This window comes from Lolium rigidum, chromosome 5 (genome assembly GCF_022539505.1).
Source record: "Lolium rigidum isolate FL_2022 chromosome 5, APGP_CSIRO_Lrig_0.1, whole genome shotgun sequence".
Lineage (NCBI taxonomy): Eukaryota > Viridiplantae > Streptophyta > Magnoliopsida > Poales > Poaceae > Lolium > Lolium rigidum.
In genome coordinates this window covers 12,437,146-12,463,369 of record NC_061512.1, presented here as the reverse complement: position 1 = coordinate 12,463,369, position 26,224 = coordinate 12,437,146, and the positions used below count along the sequence as shown (strand labels likewise).

The following is a 26,224-nucleotide window of genomic DNA, read 5'->3' as shown; positions in this document are numbered from 1 at the left end:
CCATTTTCCCATTTTCACTGCTGCACCGCGTCGCCATTCATAGGTTTCCCGCACCGCCTTGGTATCCCCCCCCCCCCCCCCACTAGTGCCCCGTGTCTCCGCCCACTCGATCCCCGAGTCACCGCCACTGGTTCCCCACGTCACTATTCTTCATTTGTTAATATTCGAACTAGTTGTGAGATTTTTATCATTGAAATGTGTTGTGACCCTATAATGTATTGTATTTGTGTTTTCACATTAAAACTAGTATTATAAAAACACTATTTAGTCTATATGATGCTTATACTTGTGAAGGAAAGTTAGCTACCTTGTTGCCCGCCTAGGCTTTAACAAACTCCTGGGTCCGCCTCTGCTTATACCATAGCTTGAACACGGCACCCAAATAGTCAGATTACAATATTGTGAGACCTAAAACCATTTGCAAGCAATGAAATTCCCACCCCACCCCTGAAAATTTCAAAAAAAAAATATTTTAGTACCCCATGAAAATTTCAAAAACAAGATAACCAGCTGTCACACTCCTGCTTCCTTGGCTAACTGAACTGCATCTTTGGAGCCAACCAGCTCCATCCTCTCCGCGGAGGAAATGGAGGCTGCAGTGTGTGTGGTTCGCAATGTCCACATGCATGCACGGCAGCACACGTGAGTGCAAGCGAGCTCATTCGTGAAGTATGTACTACTCCCTCCATTCAATATTAGTTGTCGCTGATTTAGTATAAAGTTGAATTAAATCAGCGACAACTAATATGAAACGGAGGGAGTATCTAATATGGCTTGAGTAGTTACAAAAGTAGGAACCATATCTAAAGGCAACCTTCATACATAGTCATCGCTCTTCAAAAAGTGAAATTCAAAAACTACCACACATTGCAATGGTGTGAGGCTTGTTATAATTTTCACTAATATTTGAAAAGACAATAATTGCGTACTAGCTTTCGCGATGACTATTGAAACTTGATGGTGTAGGGATTCGTAGCATAGAAGACAAAAACTTTCCTACCGCAAGAACGTATAACAAGCCAAGATTTAATCTAGTAGATGGTAGCAACGAGGTGAAGATCAACATACCCTCGAAGATCGCTAAGTGTTAACGAGATAAATCTCATGGTGGATGTAGTCTATCGCTTGTCGCTTTTAAAAGCACGTAGAAGATCTTGACGGTGCCACATTTGGGCAGCACCTCCGCACTCGGTCATACGTACGGTATCGATGAAGACGTCCTCCCTCGTTCTAAAGGGCAGAGGATGTAGTAGATCCTCCTCGAAATCTCGCCAACACGATAGCGTCCTTCTACAACCTTACATAAATTCACCGAACCATTTCCAAAGTTGGAATGTGACTTATCCTATATAAATCTTATTCTACGGGCCATTCCGGAACTCCTCGTGATATCCTGGATCTCATCCGAGACTCCGAACAATATTCGAACTCCATTATATATTCCATATCTACTTAAAACGACATCGAACCTTAAGTGTGTCACCATACGGTTCATGAACTATGCATACATGATCGAGACTCTTCTCTGATCAATAACTAATAGCGGGACCTGGAGATCCATAATAGCTCCAACACATTCAACGATTACTTCGTGATCGAAAGAACCATTTACATACAATACCGATTCCCTTTGTCTCGCGATATTTTATTAATCCGAAGTTTGATCGTCGGTATATCTATACCTAGTTCAACCTCGTTGCCGATAAGTACTTTTTACTCGTACCGTGATATGACATCCCTTATGAGTCAGTCACATGCTTGCAAGCTAGTTGAATGACATTTCACCGAGAGGGCCCAGAGTATATCTATCTGTCATTTGGATGAACAAATCTCACTCTTGATCCACGTGCTTCGACCCTATACTTTCCGAACACTAATGCCACCTTTATAATAGCCATTTACGAAGTAGTGTTTGGTGGCATCAAAGCATCCATCCGGTGTAGGTGATTAACATGATCTTAGGATCGAATGATTAGGTTACTATGTATCTTAAAGCTTGAAGCACAACGAACTTAATGACTTGATCATATGCTACGCTTACTATGGGTGTATGTCCATCACATCATTCACCTAATGATATGATCTTGTTATTAATAACATCCAATGTTCATGATCATGAAACTATGATCATCTATTAATCAACAAGCTAGTTTAACAAGAGGCTTACTATGGACTATTTTATGTTTACAAAACACACAAGTATTAATGTTTCCGGTTAATACAATTATAGCATGGGATGCAAACATTTATCATAAACACAAAGATATAATAATTATTATTTTATTATTGCCTCTTGGGAATATCTCCAACAGATGGCTTATCTAGAACCTCACAAATAAAGCAACCACAACCGTCATCCATAACATTGGTAATTATATTCATATACAAGTAGTTCTAAACCATATTTGCACGCATATTTGTCCAGACCCATCGTAAAAAGGCCACACGTCTAGATCACTTGCTTTGGGGTACATATTTTGTCGGTCAAAATTGTAGAAATATTGCTTCCAAACAATGATAGAAATACATTTCTAAACTTGAAAACCAAGAAAATTTCAATCCTAAACATTTCAACTAGAAAATTTTCATCCCTCTTCTCAACACAAATAATATGGTCGATGTTGTAGCCTGGTATCCGATTTTCTTGATACGTGGTGTCTATTGAGCACTACCTTTCTCCCTGTGTCCCATTTTGTTAGGGCGTGTACAATGTGGTGACATCAGCCTTCCCTTAGAGCTGCCACGTAGGATATTTGCTGAGTTGGAGGTGAGAGAATAGAGAAAGAGAAGGTTGCGTTCGCTTAGCTAAGGGATGGTCTCTTAGAAAATAAGAGAAGACCATTTGCTTCATTGTACCACATGTCTTCTCTCAGCAACCTAATTTCCTACCAAATTTAACTGATTCTCATTAATTGCAAGGGATAACACTAAAGGATAATGCACTGTACACATTATAGTTATTATCTTCTCTACATGACGTGGAGGGCTAAGAGAAGGCGTGCCTTTTCTACTATTGTACATGCCCTTATACAAGTTATGTGCACTTGCATCTGTAAAATCTCGATTGGTTAAAATCTAGTGGCTAACTTCCCAAGAGATCAACCTTGCTAACATACCATTGCCTAGACATACAACACAAACATGAAATCCATAGTCCAAATAGAACTCCAATCAAACACATGTAAAAATAAAATAAAACAAAAAATAGGACACTCCTCTCGAGATAATGGTATTTAAATCAATATCGATAACATGAAATAATTAGAAACCTGCTTGGTCACGTGAAAGAGCTTTGCCTCTCCCTTCCCATGCAGATGCTACTCCCTTGCGTTGCCGAGATTCAACTTTTGTTGCGTTGTCTCAACTAGTGTTTGGAGAAGCAACAAGGGAAGGGCAAAACGCACCCTAGTTAGTTGTTGGTACCTCCGTCGCCGCCACTAGCCCACTACTTTGACTATGGTTCATGTTGAGATAAGAATGTGAGAGAGCGGGAAATGGGGAAGGAGGGCGGGCGTGAGTACACCAACAACTTAGCTGACCATGAGAGATATCTAGGAGCTCGTATGGACAGTTGTGTGTCATGGCAATTCCATTACCACTGTCACATAATTGCTCATATTGCTCCGAGCAAGAGAGCTTGGGACTAAATTTATTTGGATTTCAAAGTTTGTAAGCTTTCTGTTTGTCTGATTTTGAGGTTGACAGCCCGTTTATTTCTTTTACAATCATCGGGATTTGTGTTCACTCTTGGGGTCGTGCGTGTTGAGGATTTTGTACCTAGCTAGGGAACCAAAAAATCTACGTATATAAGGAGTCAGCCAAGCCAAATGAAATTTTCCACATTTTAACTAAAAAGTTAGAAATCTAGTATATATTTTTTTCAGAATCAATTAGAACTCTAGCTAGTGTCAAAAAAAAGAATAGAACTCTCTCAGGCTCTCAGCAATACGGGTAACGGGTGCAGTTGCACGAAAAAGCCCGGCCCAAGCACATTCCGCTCAAGTCCAACCATCCGGGGCTAGGGCTCCGAGGGTTTCGTAGCGGCTGCGCTAACTCCACTTCCCCTCAACGCTCACGCTCCGCCTATATAAAGGCCGTCGACTCCGCGGCGCTGTCCACACCACCACCACCACTACCAGTCCAGTCCAGCACCCACGCTCCGGCGACGGCAAGATGCAGATCTTCGTGAAGACGCTGACGGGGAAGACGATCACGCTCGAGGTCGAGAGCAGCGACTCCATCGCCGCCCTCAAGACCAAGATCCAGGACAAGGAAGGTAACCAACATCTCCCCCTCGATCGTCCCTATCTGTGTGCGCGCGCTCTCCGGCCGACGACCTGTTGCTCCGTTCGCTCGCCGTCCGGCGGCCCTGTTAGCGGCATCTGTTTCCCTGCTGTTTCCATGAGTTTGGGACCCGGCCGATTGTTTCGATCTTCTTTTTTGGTTTGCACATGATGCTTCTAAAAACATTTCTCCACCTTTGTGCGGTTTCGATTGGAGATTTGCTGAGCGATTGCTTCCTGCAGCAGTAATTGGTCATCTTGGGCAGAAACAGAAGGGCAATCTGGGCGATTTGGTCGTGTTAAGCTAGCTTGACATCAAGAGTTTCCATGTTTGTCGGAGATGAGGAGGCCGGCCGGCCGGGAAGGGGTCGGGTTGGATGGGCTAGTATATGCAAGTGGTGGATTGTGCTAGGATAGTAGAAAGGAATCGTTTTTTTTTTTCTTTGGCAACCTGTGGGGCGTAGGGTTGGATACTTGATCGACTTGCAAGTGTTGGATTGAGCTAAGATAGTAGAAAGGAACCGCATTTCAACATGATTTCGCTACCAAATCTAGCTACTGTTCATCTTAAATGCTTGTTGTTTCTTTAATTGCTTGTCACCGCATGATTAATTGTGATAGTAGCATACTAATCATGGTGGCCTGATCTGAAACCGTAGGTGTGCCCTCAGAGCAGCAGCGCCTGATCTTTGCCGGGAAGCAGCTGGAGGATGGCCGCACCCTCGCTGACTACAACATCCAGAAGGAGTCCACGCTTCACCTGGTCCTCCGTCTCCGCGGCGGCGGCAAGGGCGGGACGTACCCTGTGATTGAGCCCAACCTCCTGCAGCTGGCGCTCAAGTACATGCAGCACAAGCTTATCTGCCGCCAGTAAGCACACATGCCAATCTCTTCTTTTGCTTCCTTTAGGTCCCCGTCATGTAACTTGTGTTTCTGTAGTTCTTAATCATGTGTTAGCTAGCACTTGATAAAGGCGATCAATTTGTTAGTTAAACTTAGTGTGGATGCACTTCCTTGTCACAAATTAACCTGGCATTTGTTGTGCAATTTGTTTTGCAGGTGCTATGCACGCCTTCCTCCCAGGGCTTCAAACTGCCGCAAGAAGAAGTGTGGGCACAACGATGAGGTGAGCCTTAACTGTGATTCCCCTAGTCATTCATATTCTTGAACTTAGCGAGTAGCCCTAATACAATGTCCATGCTATTGGTCATCATAATCTTGGTCTAACATATTCTGTGCAAAGTTTTTTGTGAGTTCGCATTGCCCTGTTAAAGTCAGCTAGGTAGTTTATGTCAATTTATACCTAATAATGGAGCTTACTGTGCTATCGTTGTTCATGTCCTTTTCCTATATTTCCCTGGTTATTCAACTTGATCATTGTAGCATCGAACATGCTCTCTAAGTTCTCATCATCAGTATACATAATTCCATAATATGCTTATTTCAGAGTTGATGTGCCAGGTCTCCAACTAGAACCATTAACTGAGTTTACTAGTACAGTTTTGTTTGTATGTTGTGTATTGGTGTCTCACGTAACTAGAACTTTGTTGCATACTGATAAATTGAGATCTCTCCAACAATTTGTGAAATCATTTTATATCTCACATCTACAGATTTTGATCACTGACATCTGCTAACATAATATGTTTGAACATTATATTTTCAGCTGAGGAAGAAGAAAAAGCTCGCTTCCAAGACTCCAAAATAATGCACTGGAATGGAATGTGAGAGTGATAGGCACCCGCACTGTCTCCTTAGCGGCTTAGTGTCATAACTTACTAGAATTTAAGCCTTGTAGTAGCTACCTTGAATTGAAGTCCTTCCCTTACTCTATCTGAACATTGTGAGTTGTTCTTGATAGTGATGCATGGCACTGGCATGGATGCTGAATTTAGAGAAGCTAGTTAAAAGTTACTTCTGTATCACTGCCTATGAAAAACATGCATGGATTCTCATGGCTGCAGTCACTGCATGGCTGTAGTGAGCTCTTGTGAGGTTAATGTTCCTTTTTTTCATCTGGTAGCTGTTTGTTGGGTCGCTGTCTATTTGACCTGATGATTATCATCATAATGAATCTTTCTAGTACTAACTAATTATAAATCTTTGCGGACATGGATTTAGGTTCCTATTTTATCCGCAATAACTAAACTAGGTGATTAACCAAGATTTAAATCATGATGCTAATATTTAAAAGTGATTGAGCATCCCTAGTTGGTGAAAGCTGGAGAAATCAAATTCGTTCCTATTTTTTTTTTAAACGGGGGCAAAACTTTGCCTCATCTCATTAATTAAGAAGAGTTCAAAGGTTTGTTACAAGGCTAAGCCAAAGCTCGGCAAAAACGACACAACTATTCTCGCGGCATGATCGACACCAAGTGCCTAGCACCCGCCACATGCCAAAGCTCCACATCAGTATTTATCTTAGTTACAACAATATTTGGCAAAGAAAAAACACTACAGAAGGCTCTCGCATAGCACTCGTTCCAAAGCTCGCAAGAGATTAGCATGATGAGAGAGGCAAAGGATTTTCGCCGGGAGCCATTGGGGTAGATGAAGGAGAGCCACCATTCTTCAACCGTGTCAAAGTTTGCCCACAAAGAAATGTCCGCCGAGTCTAGCCCAAGCCACAAGATGATGGAGTTCCAAATCCTAAGAGAGTAACGACACTTGATAAGAAGATGCACCGTTGACTCAGGTTTGGCCAACCCCTCCGTTGAAGCCGGTCGGCCGTCCACACTCGATCTTGATAAGCCAAGCTAAAAAAAAAAAGCTTGCACTTTGGTAGTGCCCAATTTTTCCATATGCCCTCCGACATACCTTAGAATTGGCCCTTATAGGCCGACACCACCATGTAAAACCCTGAGTTGGAGAACTTCCAAGTGATGTCATCCGGGGTGCCTTCACATAGATGAACCCCATTAACCTTTTTCCAAAGGTCCATAAAATGCACAATGTGATTTATTGTGATGCCACCCTCGGTGTTGATTTTGAAAATCCAAAAGTTTTGGTTGATGCCCTTGTTAATCGTGAAGTTTTTTCCTTTTGGAGATTGCGAAAATGGAAGGCGCAATATCTTTCGTCATGCAGGTAAACTCTCACCCTCAATGCACTCCGCCAAGGGAAATAACCAAGTTTCATGTGGTTGGGACGATATGGAGGAACTTGCATTGCAATAGAACAGTTAACCGCCAACTTCAGTATACATAAAAGAGAAAGTCAATTTTCCCGACAACCTTTGAACTCCAAGTTTTATTAGTCCTTCTTGAGAGTATATAAAATTTCCACAAGCTGAGACAATCCAACTTTTGATAGGAGGTCCTGGAACTATAATTAACAAATGAATGTGTCAAGAGTTCGTTCCTTGCTCATTATATTTCAAGTTTAGGCACTCAAATATATAAATAGTGTTTTGAGACAAACGAAGTGCATTCAGGAGGTACTCTTGTGGCCTGACATGTGTCGTGGCAGGCGACAAGGTGCCTTAGGCTGGTGCCAATGCACCACGCCACTCTCACCCGCCACGTCAGCTTTTTCCCTCACTCTCACCCCACTCTCACCCCACTCTCACCCCACGGTGCCAATGCACAGGCTATAGTGCCAGCTTTACTTCTCTTTCCTCCACGTCAGCTTTTCTCTCTCCTCGACATCAGCATTTCATTTTCAGATTACAACAATATAAATAATGCAAGGAAATTATTTTATTCAACTAAAATTGTTACCGATTACATCATAAAAAAAATTACATAAAAATTTGAAAAGATTACATAAAAATTTGAAAAAATTACATAATCTAGGCATTAGCCCACACATGCTCCATCAAATCATGTTGGAGTTGTGTATACATCGGTGACTCCCTCATTTCGGTGTCCATCTGAATCCTGGCTGCTAGGCTTGGTGGTGCATGGTGGTGTATTGCAGGGCCAACATTTGAAGCAATTGTCTCATAGATGTTGTCCAAATTTGTACCACGCTCATCGTCGATGATCATGTTGTGCAGAATGACACATGCACGCATGATCAATCCAAGAGTACGCCTCGAGTAGGAGCGTCCCGGAACTGCTAGAATGTTGAACCTAGACTTCAACACTCCAAAGGCACACTCGACATCTTTGCGCCAAGCTGATTGAGCAGCAGTGAACACTCGCTGCTTTTCACTTTGTGGAAGAGTAACACCTTTCATGAACACCGGCCAGGAGGGGTAGATGCCGTCGGCAAGGTAGTAACCATAGTTGTACTCGTGTCCATTCACCGTGAAGTTCACTACGGGTGCTTCTCCCCTAAGCACATCAGTGAACAACGGCGACTGGTTGAGTACGTTGAGGTCGTTGTTGGACCCGGCCACTCCAAAAAAGGCATGCCAGATCCAACGATCATACGACGCAACGGCTTCTAAGATTATGGTAGGGTGTTTGATGTCCCCCCTTGTGAATTGACCGGCATGAGCCACTGGGCAGTTCCTCCACTGCCAATGCATGCAATCGATGCTCCCTAACATGCCCGGAAAGCCACGCTCCTCGGCTTTCGCTACCGTACGCCGAGTATCCTCGACATTTGGTCGACGGCAAAAGTGTTCCCCGTAACACTCAATGATGCCTTCACAGAATCTATCTAGACAATCTGATGAAGTTTGTCTAGCTAACTTAAGCCATTCATCTATTGTATCTGCAGCGGCTCCATAAGCTAACAGACGCAAAGCCGCAGTACACTTTTGCAGGGGAGAAAAACCAGCACGGTTGAGAGCATCATTTCTTTGGGTGAAATACGGAGAGTATTCACCTAATCTATCCACAATGCGCAGGAAGAGGGATCGTCTCATCCGATACCTTCGCCGAAAGTAACTCGGAGGATAGTTGCAGTCGTCGGCGAAGTAGTCCTCGAACAGCCGATCATGGGCACCAAGACGATCACGCCTGATGAACTCTCGGCGGCGTCGCGGCCGTCTTGCCTCCTCCTCCTCCTCGTTGAGCATCTCCTCCTCATACTCCGCCTGGAATGCAGCGATCATATCACCCTCCATTCCGTCGCTCGAACTGCTGCTGGACGAAGACATGGCGTTGAGTGGAGTGGAAATGGAGAGTGGAGGAGATGAAGTGAGGTGTGGATTGAGTGAAACCATATGGGGGTATTTATAGGGGGTGGGGATGAATTTTTGGGGTTTTTTTCGGATTTTTTGAACCACCAACGGCTACCCCAACGGCTACCCCAACGACCAATCAGAGGGCGCCACCTCAGCCTTCACTCTCGCCCCGCCTCTCGCCCCACTCTGCCACCGCGCCGCCCCGCCTCTCGCCCCGCTCCCGCCTCGATCTCGCCCCCAGCGCGGGCGGTAGCCGGGCGCCAGCGGGCGGTACCGCCCGGCGCCAGCCCCGTCGCCCCGCGCTCCCGTCCCGCCCCACTCCCGCCCCTCTCTCGCCCGGCGGCGGGCGGTACCGCCCGCGCTGCCGCCCGCGTTGGCACCAGCCTTATGCAGGAGTGATGGCCTAGAACTGCGTAAACCAATTTTTAACAGCAGACACACTCGAGGTTATTCAGCATGGTGTTCATACACAACTGTGTAAATTGTAAATGTAGCCTAGTCACGTTGTTCAGATGATGCAAAGCTTGTATGTATATACATTACAAAATTTTGAAATCCAACTGAACACCCACTGTGGCTTATTCACATCTTGGCAGGATTTTTTTTTTACATTGGCCTCTGTTTTGGATGACTGTAGTTCATCCTGAATTTCACCAGAACTGTAGTGAAACATTTGGTATCTGTATTTGGGGACTGAAACAGCCTTGTCGGCTCTCATGTGCTATAGTCGAAATACTCTGTGAGACTGTGACAGACAGGTTTCCTGTTTACAAAGATAGAATGTTAACTGAAAACTTGTGGCATTTGCATGTGTGGTGTGTTTATTTAGTGGTGCATATAGGAAATTTGGGATTTTAAGATGAGACAAATGGATAGTGGAGGCCGTTTCATTCCTTTTGGTTTGGGAGGCCGTTCCATCGCCTTCCAGAATCAAAATTATCCGGGGCAAAATCAAAATTAGCACGAAGTTTGTTTCATGGCTGCATTTAGCTTCCACTAGCCGAGTATCGAGGAGGAAGAAATCCACATGTGACACAGAATGAAAAACTCCTGGTCTACACTGCCAGTGGCGTCACAGAGAGCCCAGACGAGCTAACCTCTATAAAACCCATCACCGCGCACATGCATTTCTCCATCACAAGCTCACAAACACACATCAACAATGGCTTCCACGCTCCCCATCCTCTGTCTGCTAGTTCTCGTCCTTGTCCAGTTCCAGTCCACACATTCCGTCATCATTCCAGAGCACAGGAACTCCATTGTCGAGCACAAGCCTCATCCTTCTCCTTCCACTTCGAACTCGCATGGCACCTACATCGTCCAAACCAACCACCTGGCCAAGCCATCCAAGTTCGCCACCATCGATCACTGGTACACGTCCATGGTGGACAGAAGCTCCAGCCGCATCCTCTACACCTACGGCACTGTGATGCACGGTTTCGCCGTCCGCCTCACCGAGGGCGAGGCCCGGCGCATGTCGGCCGTCCCCGGCGTGACCCGTGTGTACAAGGACAGGATGTACCAAATCCAGACCACGAGGTCGCCCTGGTTCATGGGCCTCCACGACGACTTCGGCGCGTGGCCAGACTCGGAGTTCGGCGACGGCATCATCATCGGCATCATCGACACCGGCATCTGGCCGGAGCGCGCCAGCTTCAACGACACCGGCCTCGGCCCTGTCCATCCCACCTGGAGGGGCAAGTGCGAGGACGCCGAGGGGTTCAATGCCACCTTACTCTGCAACAACAAGCTGGTCGGCGCCAAGTCCTTCACCGGCAACCTACCGGTCCCGGAGTACAACGACCCGAGCCCGAGGGACTTCATGGGGCATGGATCCCACGTGGCCTCGACGGCTGCCGGCGCCGAGGTTCCCTGGGCCGACCTGTACGGCTTCTCGGGCGGGAGGGCGAGCGGTGTGGCGCGCAATGCGAGGATCGCCATCCATGTACAAGGCGTGTGTCCTAAGGGGGTGCCCTGGCTCGGCGACCATCAAGGCGATCGACGCCGCTGTGAGCGACGGCGTGGACCTCATATCCATCTCCATCGGGGTCGAGCCGGGCACGCCCTTCTACGATGACCCCATCGCCGTCGCTACCTTCGGCGCCGAGCGCAGGGGCGTGTTGGTCGTCGTCGCCGGTGGCAACGACGGCCCCGAGGCGTCTTCCGTGTCCAACGCCGCGCCGTGGGTGACCACCGTCGGTGCCGCCACCACGGACCGGGTGTTCCCGGCCAAGCTCATGCTCGGCAACGGCGTGGCGCTGACGGGCCAGTCCCTGTACACCGAGAAGTCCAAGGGCACGAGCATGGTCGGGCTCGTGTACAGCTCCTGCCGCGAGGATGACCTGACGCCCGACAAGGTGACGGGCAAGGTGGTGGTGTGCGCGTGGATGGCAGGAGACGAGACCGGCTTCTACGTGGAGAGAGCCGGCGGAGCCGGGATGGTGTCCGCGATGGGCATGGAACGGCTCCATGACGCCGTCAATGCTCCGGCGTTCACGCTCCCCGGCGTCATGATCAGCGACACCGCGGCCAATAAGCTAGACGCCTACATGTCATCGTCGCCGTACCCGGTGGTGTCGTTCGCCTTCGCCTGCGAGACCGTGACCGGCGAGAACCGGGCGCCGATGGTGGCGGGGTTCTCGTCGCGAGGCCCCAGCGTGGTGGCCCCGGAGATCCTGAAGCCGGACGTGGCCGCGCCGGGCGTGAACATCCTGGCCGCATGGTCGGGGGCCGTGCCGCCGTCGGGCGTGAACATCCTGACCAGGACGGTGACCAAGGTGTCGGCGCAGCCGGAGACGTACAACGTGACGTTCGCGGCGCCGGGGGACGTGAAGGTGACCGTGACGCCGGAGACGCTGGAGTTCAAGAGGGAGAACGAGAAGCGAAGCTACACGGTGGAGTTCAGCCTCCAGTCGCAAGGAAAGGTGAGGCCGGCCGGAACATGGGACTTCGGCCACATTTCGTGGGAGAACAGGAAGCACCGGGTGAGGAGCCCCGTTGCCTTCAACTGGAAGATCTGAATACTGGTACCATGCAGTAGCTAGCTAGCTGAATACGTATGTAAAAGGGAGATCTGAACTCTGAAACTGATGTGTTGCATCTGAACTGCGACTTGACCTGGGGAAATAGCCATGAAGTATCATGATTGATTGCTTGTTGTGAACTTGTGATATCGAGAGAAGAATAATTATCAGAAGTAGTAGAATTTGGATCACAATACAACAAACTCCACCTTGAGACAAATTCCATCTTGTAGCATGAACTTCAACAATTTTCTGAACAACAACAAAAAACACTTGCTGGCGCCAACAACCACTTGGGTTAAACAATTATACCAACCAAGCTCGAGCAAAGCTCAAACTTGGAAACATGAACTGGCTTTGTCATCATATCAGCAGGATTATCATGAGTACTTATCTTGCATACCTTGAGTTTACCTTGAGGAACAATGTCACGAACATAATGGTACTTGATATCAATGTGCTTTGTCCTCTCATGGAATATTTGATCTTTAGTAAGGTATATTGCACTTTGACTGTCAGAAATCAAGTTAATGCAAGAATCATCTCCACAAAGCTCAGCATACAAACCTTTCAACCAAACAGACTCATTGCAAGCTTCACTAATTGCTATATATTCTGCTTCGGTCGTAGATTGGGCAACAATAGGTTGTAACGTTGCCTTCCAACTCACAGCATATGCACTAACAGTGAACACATAACCTGTGAGGGATCTTCTCTTATCCAAATCGCCAGCAAAATCTGAATCCACATAACCTACGAGTCCCTCACCGGTCTTGCCAAACTTCAAACAAGCTTTGGATGTGCCACGAAGGTACCTGAAAGTCCACTGAACAACTTTCCAATGTTCTTTACCAGGGTTAGGCATGTATCGACTAACCAAACTCATAGCATATGACAAATCAGGGCGAGAACAGACCATGGCATACATCAAGGAACCAATAGCACTAGAATATGGAACTCGTGACATGTACTCAATATCTCCATCAGTACTAGAGCATTGCAATGCTGACAATTTAAAGTGAGGAGCAATATGTGTACTAACATACTTTGCATCATGCATATTAAAATGATGAAGAACTTTCTGAATTTAATTTTGCTGACTAAGAAATAACACACTAGAATTTCTGTCTCTTGTAATTTCCATACCTAGTATTTTCTTAGCAGCACCAAGATCCTTCATCTCAAACTCACTACTTAATTGTGACTTTAAAGTAGTGATATGTTTCTTGCTATTGGCAGCAATCAATATATCATCAACATATAACAGCAAGTATATTGGTGATCCGTTAACAAACTTGATATTTAGCGTACATCATGACTGCACTAATAGACCCCACGAAAACAAAGACAAAGAGAGAGGGAACACGCGGCAGATCCGTTGGCGGAGAGGCCCATCTCGTCTCTCATTTCTCGTGAAAAAAGTAGAGCAAACCAACACAAGGCCCATTTGTGGACACGAGGTCCCCTCCCGTCGTCTTCCAGCCTCAGCCGCTCGCTCGCTGGCTGGCTCTTCCCCTTTTCTCTCCCTCAAAAAAAGTACAGACGGTCTCGCCGTCGTCGTCGGTGGGTCCTCCTCAGCCGACGATGGCTTCCTCCACCACCACCACCAACCCGGCCTGCTGCTGCTCTCTCCAGCTCCACCTCCTCCGCCGCGCCGCCGCCCTGCCCCCCACCACCCGCCCCCTCCGCCTCCGCCTCCCGCTTCGCCTCCGAACCCAAGCCCAGGCCTCCCCCTCCCCCGAACCCTCGCTTCCCCCGGAGACCTCCTTCGCCGGCTGGTCGGACGAGGACCAAGACAACGAGGCCGCTGCTTCAGGCCCGTTCGGCGGTGAGTTATCCTTCCCCTCCCCTCTCTCGATCTCTAGCTAGCTACCATTTGGAGGCGGACTAGATAAGAAGAAGGGATGGCAAATTCACCTAACCAACCAATCCCCGCGGGTTTCCTTCCCTCAGGACTGCTCGGACCTGGCCTCGCCGGACTCTTCTTGCTCGCCGGCATCACCTACGCCGCAATCTCCGTCAGAAGCCCCAATGGTACGGATCAACCATTACTACTACTCCGCTCGCTCCGAATGGGATAAGCAAATTGCCTGCGACTGATGTCCATTTCTGTGCAGGATCAAGGCCGCCAATCGAAACCTTGCCCACACACAGCGAGACAGCACCTTACTCTACCGATGTTAGTAATAATACTCCTAGCCAAGAGGATTCTGCCCAAGTCTCGTTACCAAGCGATAGCCAGGATGCCACCGGTGAGGAGGCTGCTACAACATCACCTTCAGAAACGAACAAGATACCAGCTGAGCATGACATGGAGCACACACTGGAAAGCGCCGATCTACCTCCTACTGGTGATAACTACATTGCTGGCGACGGAGCAACTCTGCCTGACCATCTTATTCCTTCGGACGACAGCACCGAAAGCCCAGGACCAGCTCCTCCTGTGTCCAGTCCCGCCGAGCCCGACGTAGCTGCTGCTTATGATGAGACACTTAGTGGTGGCGCCGCAGGCCCCTCCGAGGGAGCTCCTGTTCTGCAGGACTCGATAGACTCTGAACCAAGTTTTCCGGAAAACCGGCATATGGATGACGATGATGATGCTTTAGCATCCGACATCATGGTGCTAGATTCAGGCGATGTTGTGGCGATCCAGGACACGGCGATCGAGGCTACTCGGTTCTCCGACAAAGATGAATCTTCTACATCCAGATTTCCTGACTATGTAGAACACGAAGGTGTTAACCCAGGAAAAGAAACTCTGCCATCAGAGCAGGATGAAGGGAAAAATGAATTGGATAACCAAAATGGACTGTTCACGTCTACGACACCTGGCAAATCTTTCTCTTCTGCTGGGATTCCTGCACCCTCGCTGCTCTCTGCAGCTTTGCAGGTGCCTGCTGGGCAGATTGTGGTTCCAGCCGCGGTTGACCCAACCCAGGGGAATGCATTGTCTGCGCTGCAAGTTCTTAAGGTACTTCATGCAATCAGTGTCTCCTCATTTTAATGTTGTAGGGAAATCATTCTTTGTTTTATTGCCGCTGAACTATTTCTGCAGTATGTTCATGGTTCTAGAATTTTATAGAAACAGAAAAGCGCCATGTAATCCTAAACCTATATTCTTTGCTTTCTCAAGGTTTTGGCCTTGTGCTGACTTGCTTTATGGATAAAATAATTACCCTGCTATGTGTTGCACAATGCTTTGCTGCTCTTGCAGAAATGGTTATTACCTTATCTAGGGAACATCCCCATCTCATTTGCATGACATAAGCTGTAGTATAGATATGATCGATACACAGCAAACTTGCTGATTTATATGGAATTCCTTGTTGAAATTTTATTTTCTTTGAAGGTGATTGAACCCGGTGCTCGATCTGGTGACCTGTGTACCCGACGTGAATACGCTCGATGGTTGGTAGTTGCAAGTAACTGTCTTTCGAGGTACATACTTTTTCTTGCTGTATCTTCACATTTCGGTATTGCTGCATCCACTTCTCTTCTGTTCCTTGAGTGCACATCCCATTTGTATTTGTTGAATGATTCATTTATTTGAGTTATGATGTATCATCGTATTATTTCTTATTGCTATTTAGCTGTTGTAGCTCATCTTTTCTTCAATTTTCCTGTCACGAATACATGGATAGGGTAGCAGCAGGAGTTCACATTTTTACTTGTAAGGCTCTCTGAGAAATTTCTTGCATTAACTAGCTTATTGATCTGGTTTTCAACTGCAGGAACACTTACTCAAAAGTTTGTCCAGCAATGTACATCGAGAATGTGTCTGAACTTGCATTTGATGATGTCACCACTGAAGATCCTGATTTTCCATTTATACAAGGTGGGACATAGAAATAGTGTTCAGGACAAATGAACATCTTTACCACAGTTTATCATGTTTATCCAACCATTGTAAATCACTAAATCACCACTATTGAATTAATGCTTTCTTATTCTTATTTATTTGAATGTACCCTTAGGATTGGCCGAAGCAGGGTTAATTTCTAGCAAGCTTTCAAGATCTGATATGAACATCTCTGAAAATGTTCAGAACAGCCATTACTTCTTCTCCCCAGAGAGGTAATCGTCCACTTGACTCTGTGTGTGTTGTATGTATATGTGTGTTTGCTGTGTCCAACTACTAAATCAACTGTTTTCGCTACAGTCCCTTGTCACGTCAAGACCTTGTGAGTTGGAAGATGGCTTTGGATAAAAGGCAATTACCTGAAGTCGACAAAAATGTGTGAAACAAAGTTCCTATCATTTGTGATTGTTTATTTTGAAACCATCTGGTTATGCTGATATATCTATTTTCTGTCTGATCAGTCTTTGTACAAGACTTCTGGCTACATAGACATTGATAAAATAGATGCATCTGCGTGGCCTGCTTTGGCAGCTGACTTGAGTGCTGGAGACCAGAGCATTTCAGCTCTTGCATTTGGTAGGCTTTTATATAGTTTTCCCTTCTTTTTGACTCCTTGATGATCACTAAATCTCTGTTCTTAAAAGGTTTTACAAGGCTTTTCCAGCCAAACAAGCCTGTGACAAAAGGACAGGCTGCCCTAGCACTTTCAACTGGTGACTATGCTGAAGTGGTTATGGAGGAGCTTGCTCGTATCGAAGCAGAGAAAATAGCTGAAGCAGCTGTGAACGCACAAGGTGCATTGATCGGTCAGGTTGAGAAAGAAATCAATGCAAGTTTCGAAATGGAGCTTACACGGGAAAGAGAGAAAATAGAGACCCTAGAGAAACTGGCTGAAGAAGCTAGGGTCGAATTGGACAAGTTGAGAGCAGAAAGAGAGGAAGAAAAGAATGCTTTGATTAGAGGCAGAGCTGCTGTTGAATCTGAAATAGAAGTTCTTTCAAAGTTGAGGTGTGAAGTAGAGGAGCAGCTGCAGAATGTGCTGAGCAAGAAGGTCGAGATCTCCTTTGAGAAGAATAGGATTGGGAAACTTCAAAAGGAAATAGAGGATGAAAACAAGGCTGCGGTGCAACTTCAATACGAGCTTGAAGTTGAAAGGAAGGCTTTATCTATGGCCAGGTAAGAATTTGCTTAGCAATTCCCTGAACCCATCTCTAGCTGCCACTCTACCTTTTTAGTGGACTTTTAGGGTTAAATCTTATATCTGATACCATTCTTTTTGTGATGCTGAACCTTCTCTTTGGAATCTGCCATGTTAGTGATTATATTGGAAACAGCAGTAAATTCACTGGCAATTGCTATTTAATAGAAATCTATCTTTGGCTTTAAATCTCCAAACTTCAAGTTGAGATGTACGAGTGCTGTAAAACTAGTTAGTACACTGTTAAACATACTATGCTTGTTATTCAAGATACCCTTTTTAAATTGAATGAGCTGGTGTATGAGTTATCTAATAGGCTCCACCCAGAGCGTGTGCGATGCTAGAACAGATGACTGCTTGGCACCATTTATTTTGTTCTAGTACATATAACTGCCTGCCACCATGTGTCAAATTTATTCACAAATAATCCACACATGTTCAACCAGGGCCTGGGCAGAGGACGAAGCAAAGAAGGCGAGGGAGCATGCACGTGCCCTCGAGGAAGCCCGGAACCAGTGGGAGCGGCAAGGGATCAAAGTCGTGGTTGAAGGAGGGCTCGAGGAGGACGCATCGGCTGGAGTGACATGGGCTAATGTTGGCAAAGAGCACCCAGTCGACGAGGCGATCAACCGGGCGGAGTCTCTGCTTGAGAAGCTCAAGTCCTTCTTCGCTGAGATGAAAGTGCGGTCTCGCCATGCCCTGGAGCGAGTGATGCAGTATGTGAGGTCCTTCATCTCGAGCCTGAAGGAACGAGCGGCGGAAGTCAGGCAAGGGAGCGCGGGTCTCGGGGCCGGCGCGGCCAGAAAGGTGAATGAACTGTCGTCGGAAGCAAAGGCATTTGGTTCGAGCGTTGGGGACAAGTCCAAGAGGGTGGTGGAAGACTGCAAAGAGGGGTTGGAGAAGTTTGCGCACAGATTCAAGACGGACTAGCTGCTGCTGAGCGTCGGGCCTTGTGTGTGTATGTGTACAGACAATTCATAGGCCAAGAGAAGAATCGTGATACGAATAAGAGTATTTTGCAGCAGAAGAATCGTGACCCCCCCTCCCACCTAGCCGCCCTCTGCAGGTATCCCGTCTGCTCCACCCACATGCATGGAAGAAGTTGTTATGGTGTTCCCGTGATTATGATCAGTTACACATTTGCCAGGCGGTAAATGTAGAAAATGGTTAAGGCTGGTACCATGTTATAACCAATGTGTATCGGAGAGTTGGTTTTTTGTACATGTACTTATAAGTTGGCATAAATAAGTGGTCGGGAGCTTTGTGGGGACTCAAATTTTGATCGAATCCGTTTGTATTTAGTCTATTCTGTTACTTGTACGTGAGTGAGTTATATTTGACCGGCAATAACTTGAGAAAATAGTTCAGGCTTGTACTAGTCAATGTGTCTCGGCGCAAGGACCCTTCTTGATGTTGTTCCCATCTGGCATCTGCCCGTCTGGTTTACGCAATGCAGTGTTGTCACTGCTGCTGCTATGAAGCTGGGACCTGCAGTGCCAGGTAAAAGGAAACTGAAGAAGAGTTCAAGCTAGAGACTGGGCTGGAAGAAAAAGGAGAAGTGATTTGGGCCATGGGCCTCAGTGGGTTAACGTGCCAGATGGGCAAGCGTGTGTGGAGGAGCGTTGTTATAAGCTCGTGGTGTGTCGTCTGTAATCTTCATCAGCTTTGAATTGATGAAATCGTTCCTTACCTGCCCCCTTCTATTTACTTTTTTCTTCTTCTCCAACCAACCAACCCCAATCCCAAATCCTATGGGAAAACCCTAGGCAAGGATATTACACTTGGTATCAGAGGTCGTGTTCGATCCGCCCGCGCTCCACACGCTCGAGATCCACCCAGTAACATCGACTGATTGGTTGGAGATCTCTCTCTGAGCCGTCTCCTGTAAATCCGAAATCAGGCGTTCCGGAGGATTTAGAGGGAGAGGCGACGACTCCGTTCAAGGTCAGCGCACAGACGCGACACGTCGTCGAACTCATGGGTTCGTTCGAGAAGAGGGTCATGAAGGAGTTGGAGGCGCTCCGACAAATTCAGCAGAAAGTAGAGGGGATCGACATGATCCAAGCTCGGCTCGACGATCTGGACCACAAATTCGTCGAGCAGGTGGCACGTCTCGACCAGGTGCAGACCAAAGTTGACCTCTCGGTCGCATCTATGGGCGTTATTCATCAAGAGCAGGTGAATGTTGCACGCGTACTGAAGGAATCCAACTCGGCACGGGATGTCGATCTGGATCGCATGGCGGGGGAGGGCCTCTTCGCTGCATCACCAACGGCAGCAGCGCAGCCGAGAACTCGACCACCACCACCACCACCTCCACCGCTCAAGGGGGCCATGCACCAGCAGCGCCCACCGGAAACGTGCAAGGTAACAAACGTTGACCAATCTCGAGAAGACACTAGTTCTGGGAAGCGCACTTGGATGCCTAAAATGGAGTTTCCACGTTTTGATGGGTAAGAGCATCTCCACTTGTTTGGCCTCCCCATGGCGAAATCCGGACGAAACAATCGCCGGATTGGACGAAATTAATTCGTGGGGAGAACCATATTTCCAGTCGTCCACCCGGAGTTCGGCGGACAAAGTCGAAATTCAAACAAATCGTCGTCCCGCTACAAATACAGACAGATCAGCAAAAGGATCAGCCACAGATCGGCGATCGGAGGGAAATTACACTGAAACAGGGGCGTCGGCAGTCCCGTCTGGCACGGCGGTGTCTAACGGCCCAGTTTCCTCACACGCCGTGGTCGAAGCGGCGGCCGACGTCGCTGAGGCTGCAGTCGACGTCGAAGTGGCGGCAGTCGACGTCGTAGACGGTGAGGATGACGAGGTAGGAGCCGGAGACGACGAAGCACTGGCCGGAGTAAGTCGGAGGATGTCGGTGCGATGGCCCTCGTACCAAATCCTCGTCTCCTCGCCCCTCGTCCATCAGGTCCGTGTTGCCGCCCATCAGAAACGACAAGTCTGTGTTCCTCTTCTTCGCCGCCGCCGTCGTCTTCAGCAGGGCGATCCGGGTGCCTTGGTTGGCGAGCATCTCCCTCCACCTGTCGTCGAACTTGTCGTCCCTCCCGGCGGCGTGCGTCCTCGCGTCGGCTCAGCACTTGTCGAACGACGCGTGCAGCCTCTCGGCGGGATGGCCCATCTTTTTGAGATCTTTGAGCTTCTTCTGGCCGAGTTCCGGGCGGCCATCCGACGATCCTGACGCCGGAGCGTCGGGGTTGTACTGTTCGGTTTTGCTCTTGGAGAGGCTCGTGTGGGTTTCCGTCCACTTCTCGCACTTCTCGATGCGGGAGAAGACGTTCAGGAACTTGATCGTCAAGCCGGTGTCGTCGTGGTACATGTCGAAAGCACGGCGCACCTGGGGAAAAAGAGGACGGCGAGACGGGTCAGCTCACGGCGATCAGTACATGCAGGGTCGACGGAGGAGCCACGGCGCGTGAGCATGCATACCTTGGCTTCAAAGTCGTGGCCGCTCACCGGCAGTTTTTTGATCTCCTCCTGTATGTCGTGCCATTTGCTGCACGCCGTCTGTATGATCCCCCAATGGGTGGCCATGGCCTTCTCTCCCCGGTTCATGGTCGTCTTGTTGAAGTAGGGATCGACGAGCTAGCGCTCGTCGAACGCCTGCTTCACTCGAAGCCAGTACGTGTCGTACGACTGATTCGCCCCGGTTATGTCGTTCATGGACACGGTCATCCAAGCTTCGGCGAGGCACTCCTCTTCCTTCTCCGTCCATTTGATCCGCGGTTCGGCCGGCGGCGAGTCCTTCTTCCTCTTCTTCTTTCCCTTCGGCAGGTTGGCGTCGGTGACCCCGGCTTGAGTTGGTTCTTCCTCTTCTTCTTCTTCGACGGCTTGGCTTCCGTCGGCCACATCCTCCACCCACTCGTTGCGCGCCGCGACAGTTGCCGTCGCCCTCGCCTCCTCTTGCGTGAAGAACCCCGGGCTCGCAGCGGCGGCCATGGAGCCGGAGTTGATCATCTCGTTCATCACCTCGTCGTTCGGCGCCGCCGTCGCACCGAACGGGAGTGGCCCTCGTCGCAGGGCCGGCGAGATGCCCTCGTACTGGTTCTCGTTCAGGTTGCCGCCGACGAGCTCGGGCGGCGACAGCGTGAACCTGGACGTTTGGCCGTAGGTGGCCTCTTGGAACATGGCAGGCGACGACGGCGAGAAGCTCGAAGGGAAGAAAGTCGACGGGGAACTGCTTGTACCTTGCATCGGCCATTGGCCGGGTAACATGGCGGCGCCGCCGCCGCCGCGAGCATGGCCCATGCTCATGGCCATGGAGACCTTCCTCGCTTGTTCGTCCTCCGCCACCGCCGCCGCCCTCTTCGCGGAGAGTTTTTTCTCCCTCTCCGCCCTGCCGCTTGTTTCGATCTGGCGCCGGAGCTCATCCGCTGCCCACTGTGCGTTGGACACACCCGGCGGCCGCTCCTTCTTCGCACGCAGCTTCCTCGACTTCGGCGGCATGGTGGTGGACAAGAAAGACGAGGAGGAGAATGGAGATGGCTACACAAATTCGGCGGGAGAGAATGGGGATATGCAAGCAAATTGGAGGGAAATCGACAGGATTTTGTGGTCCTGTCGCCGACTACGAGGGTCCACACGATGTTTCACGCCAAATTCTTTCGTCCGGAGTCTCCGAGCGCGCCTTGGGGCACCGGGGATGGCGTGGGCTCGCCGGATGGATGAAGGGCCAAATCCGGACGAAATCGAGGAACCGGGGGCGCGACTGGGCCGAATTTCGCCGTCCGGATGGGAAAAACGTCGCTCGGGGGCCTCGTCGGGGAGACGAGTGGAGATGCTCTAAGGGGTGATAATATGGTTGGACAATTGTGAAGCCTACTTTCAGTTATACAGTATTCCTGACAGTTTCAAGCTGATTTCTGCGTCTCTGCACATGCATGGCAATGCAGCACACTGGTACCAATCGGTCAAACTTACAGATGTGTGTTCTAGTTGGGAGGCATTTCGGGCAGCAATTCTTTCTGAATTTGACATCAATGTCCATCGCAATTGTATGAGAGACATGTTGGTGTTTCGCCAGGTGGGGAGTGTACAGGAATACCGCTCCAATTTCAATCAGTTGGTGTATCAAGTCAGATTATACGAGGGTGTCCTCAGTGAAACATTTTCTGGTCACACAATTCATCATAGGTATGAAAGAGGAGATTCGTCAAGCGGTGGAAATTCATATACCACATACAGTGCAGGTAGCCGTGGAGTATGCATTGGTACAAGAGACATTACTTGAAAGAGGGAAAATGCAGGCGGGTAGATGTCAGAGACCATTCCCTGCTCGTACCTATGCTCCTCGAGCAGAACAGGTATAGAGGGCACCATTCGCAGCAGGGGAGATATGGAAGGCACGGCAACTGAAAGAATACCATCGGGCAAACAACCTATGTTTTGGTTGTGGAGAGAAGTTTGTACTAGGGCATGTATGTAGCCAGAAACAACCAGCACAGGCTAAGGTCATGGAGACTGAGGTTGATGGAGTGATACTCTCTGATGCACTGCTTGATGCGCTTGATGCAATCGCTGTAGAGGAATCACTGGAAGATGCAGCTGCATTTTTAACGGCTAATGCCATGGCAGGAACAATGCATGCCAAATCTCTGAAATTGAGAGCACTGGTGGGTAACCAAGTAATGTTGCTCCTCATTGAATCAGGAAGTTCTCATACTTTCATCGACCAACAACTAGTCGATCGGCTAAACTGTGACACCTCAGAGTTACCTACATCTCTAAGAGTCAAGGTGGCCAATGGTCAATATATGGCCCGCACTCTGAAGTAAAAGGCCTGGAATGGTGGATACAAGGGACAACATTTCAGACCGATATGAAAGTGGTGCCCCTGGGTGGGTATGATGCCATTTTAGGCATGGATTGGCTAGCTCAATGGGGAGAAATGACATGCCACTGGGAAGATCGATGGATACGCTTCACCAAACAAGGAGCGACTATAACTCTGCAAGGAATGACAGAAAATAAAACTCTAGTGTTACATGAGATGTCAGTAGAACAAGTTGACAAATGGTACTCTGGGAATGACATCTAGGCTGCATCTGCTAACCATACTGAAAGAGCAAAGTCTAAACCCCGGGTTTTGTGTGTTTGATGACAACACTTGAGTAATCTCACCGTGTGCTTTGAGTATCGTTGTTAGATTTGCAAGTGTACGGTGACCTCGTTGGACACGTTAAGATCGGAGGACTGAAGCGTAGCTTATAGGTTTTCTGGTTTTGTGTGTGTATCGCGAGGTGACATGGCTGGAGAGAAAAAGGGGAGAAATACAGTTTTTGTCAGGCCGGTGCTACCCCTACTGGTACCGCTCACGGTACCGCTCTGAGGTTCTGCGCTGGTTTTGACCCACAATACGAGTTACGGTACCTCTGCGGTACCTGGAGCGGTAGTACCGCTTGCGAGCGGTAGTACCGCTCACGGTACCGCTCAAGTACCGTAACTAGTTACGGCAGTACCGCCTCGTTACCGTTGTGGTACCGCTTTGGATCCAGTAAGGTTTGGACCCCATTGCGGTACCTCGAGCGATAGTACCGCTCTATGTCCACGTGGACTAGATCTGTGGGATTTCGAACTCAGAACGGTAGTACCGCTTACCCAAAGCGGTAGTACCGCTTAGGCAAAAACTGGACATAACGGTTGGATTTGGGAGAGCCTATTTAAGGGCCCCTTCTTCCCCAACTCGTTTTTATCTCTCCTCTCTCTCTCTCCTCCATTGTTGCTGAGCTTAAACCTTGAGGATCTCCCCAACAATCCAACCAATCTTGCCCAAATTTTGAGGAGTGGTGGAGGAGACCCCGATCTATAGTTCTACCAAGAAAGATTTCACCAATACTTGCTACTCCTTAGTGGATCTTGGTGTTAGGGTTCCTATGGTGGGATCTTGGAGAAAGTGCACCTATGGAGCCTAGCTTAGTGTTGTGCTAGCCCCATAGGTTGTTGGGAGCCTCCTTGTGGTGTGGAGCTCGCCCCAACCTTAGTGAAGGAATCACCGCCTCGACCGGTGTCTTAGTGGAGAAGGGGGAGCTCCTTTGTGGAGCTCTCTTGAGGAAGAAGGTGAGGCCTTCCTTCGTGGTGTGGCCGCCTAGTCTCTTGTGTGAGGCTTAGCACCTCCTCAACACAGATGTACTCTCTTTTGTGAGAGGAACTGCGGGAAACAAACCTCGCCTCGTCTCCGCGCCATCCGGTTGTCCCGCTTCTTACTCTTACTATCTTGCTTGTTCCTTTGCTTGTTGCACTTGTTCTAGGATCATTGTAGGAACACCGACACCACTAAAGCAATCACCTTTACCTTCCGCACCGCTAAAATTGTAAAAGACTAAAACTTGACGTAGCGTCCATTCACCCCCCCTCTTGTTCGCTACGATCCATTCAATTGGTATCAGAGCGAGGTATCTTGCTTGGGCTTTACCGCCTAAGAAATGGCCGAACAAGAGGCGGTTGGGAATGGGTCACCTTCCCTTGTGCCACCCGCTCCATCATCTCCCATCGATAGCACAACGGCTACGTTGGATGACCTCAAGAAATTGGAGTCATCCATCGTTAACCAAATGAAGGCGATGATGATGGAGTTGGTTGCTCAAAAACCAACCCCTATCGTAGATCCTAAGGCAAGTGCCGAGGATCCCCCACCAAAAGCTAACCCATTTCCTCTTGTTGATTTTGTCGCGCAATCGACAAAAGATCCACAAAAGGAAGGGCTTGGGGAGACCGGCACTTCGACAAAGGGGAAGGATGAGACACCGGTTGCGGAACGTCTAGGGGGTAATCTTGAGGTTCCACCACCGAGTGATTACACCATAAACGTTCCAATACCTATGCCACATATCTTGTCGCATGGTTCACCACCGTTACTTGAATCAAATAGCTTTGAAAATTGGCAATTCTTAATGCGTTCTCATATGCGCAGCGCATCTACCGAGCTTTGGCGCATTATCGAGGAGGGCTACTCACCAAGAGACCCAAAGAGCTTGACAAGAAGAGAAGTGGTGGATGACCAACTCAACGCCACCGCCATCAACATGATTCACATGGCCGTCACGCCCAAGGACCGCGCTCAAGACCGCTAAGGAAGCATGGGATAAACTCGACAAGCTCTTCCTCGGAAATGAGAGCATCCAAAGCTCTCGTTTTGATGAAGTGAACAACATGGCCGACAACTTCATCATGAATGAAGGAGAGACCCCCGAAGAAATGTATCGGCGCCTCATCGCTCTCGCCGTACAAATGCAAGATCTTGGAGCAACGTTTGTAGATGACCATTGGATCAAGCGCAAGTTCTACAACGCTCTCCTCCCTTATGAGGAAGTGAAGTTGACGGTCATCCTCCAAAACGCCTCCTTCCGTGCTGTGGCATCCGATGAAGTTCTTAGCTGAAAGTATAGAGATGGTAAACCTAGAGGGGGGTGAATAGGTTTCTACAGATTTTAATTCTTTCTTTGCAATATTAGGCTTTGCGGAATATAAAGGTGAGCCTAATGCAAACTAGGTGAAACAACCTATATGAGGATACAACTAACTCGAGCACGAAGGCTCTCACGAGCGGTTAAATCACAAGTAAGGAGTTCGGTTAGAGATAACCGATAGCACGCGGAGACGAGGATGTATTCCCGTGTTCCCTTCCTTTGCAAGAAGGTACGTCACATTTGGAGGGGTGGAGGTCCCACGAAGGATTCCCCATGCCACGAAGGCTCACCCTATTCTCCGGAGCCTATCCCACGAAGGAATAGCTCACTCACTTGTGGTAGACTTTGAGGTAGCCTCCAA

General features: G+C 48.5%; 2 protein-coding genes and 1 pseudogene across 2 annotated transcripts; all 3 read left to right on the top strand.

The window, feature by feature from the left end:
* The first annotated feature begins 4,140 nt into the window (after nt 1-4,140).
* LOC124653512 (ubiquitin-like) lies at nt 4,141-6,353 on the top strand. The gene is made up of 4 exons (XM_047192565.1): nt 4,141-4,276; nt 4,943-5,153; nt 5,343-5,409; nt 5,950-6,353. The coding sequence occupies exons 1-4, from the start codon at nt 4,174-4,176 to the stop codon at nt 5,989-5,991; spliced, it is 423 nt and encodes a 140-aa protein (XP_047048521.1). The 5' UTR covers nt 4,141-4,173; the 3' UTR covers nt 5,992-6,353.
* Nucleotides 6,354-10,522: 4,169 nt separating this feature from the next.
* Nucleotides 10,523-12,380, top strand: LOC124655626 (annotated as a pseudogene).
* Nucleotides 12,381-13,967: 1,587 nt separating this feature from the next.
* On the top strand, nt 13,968-18,389 carry LOC124655625. The gene is made up of 10 exons (XM_047194490.1): nt 13,968-14,211; nt 14,337-14,417; nt 14,501-15,354; nt 15,733-15,821; nt 16,115-16,218; nt 16,358-16,457; nt 16,543-16,618; nt 16,704-16,818; nt 16,887-17,418; nt 17,887-18,389. The coding sequence occupies exons 1-10, from the start codon at nt 13,968-13,970 to the stop codon at nt 18,368-18,370; spliced, it is 2,679 nt and encodes an 892-aa protein (XP_047050446.1). The 3' UTR covers nt 18,371-18,389.
* The last annotated feature ends 7,835 nt before the right edge of the window (nt 18,390-26,224 follow it).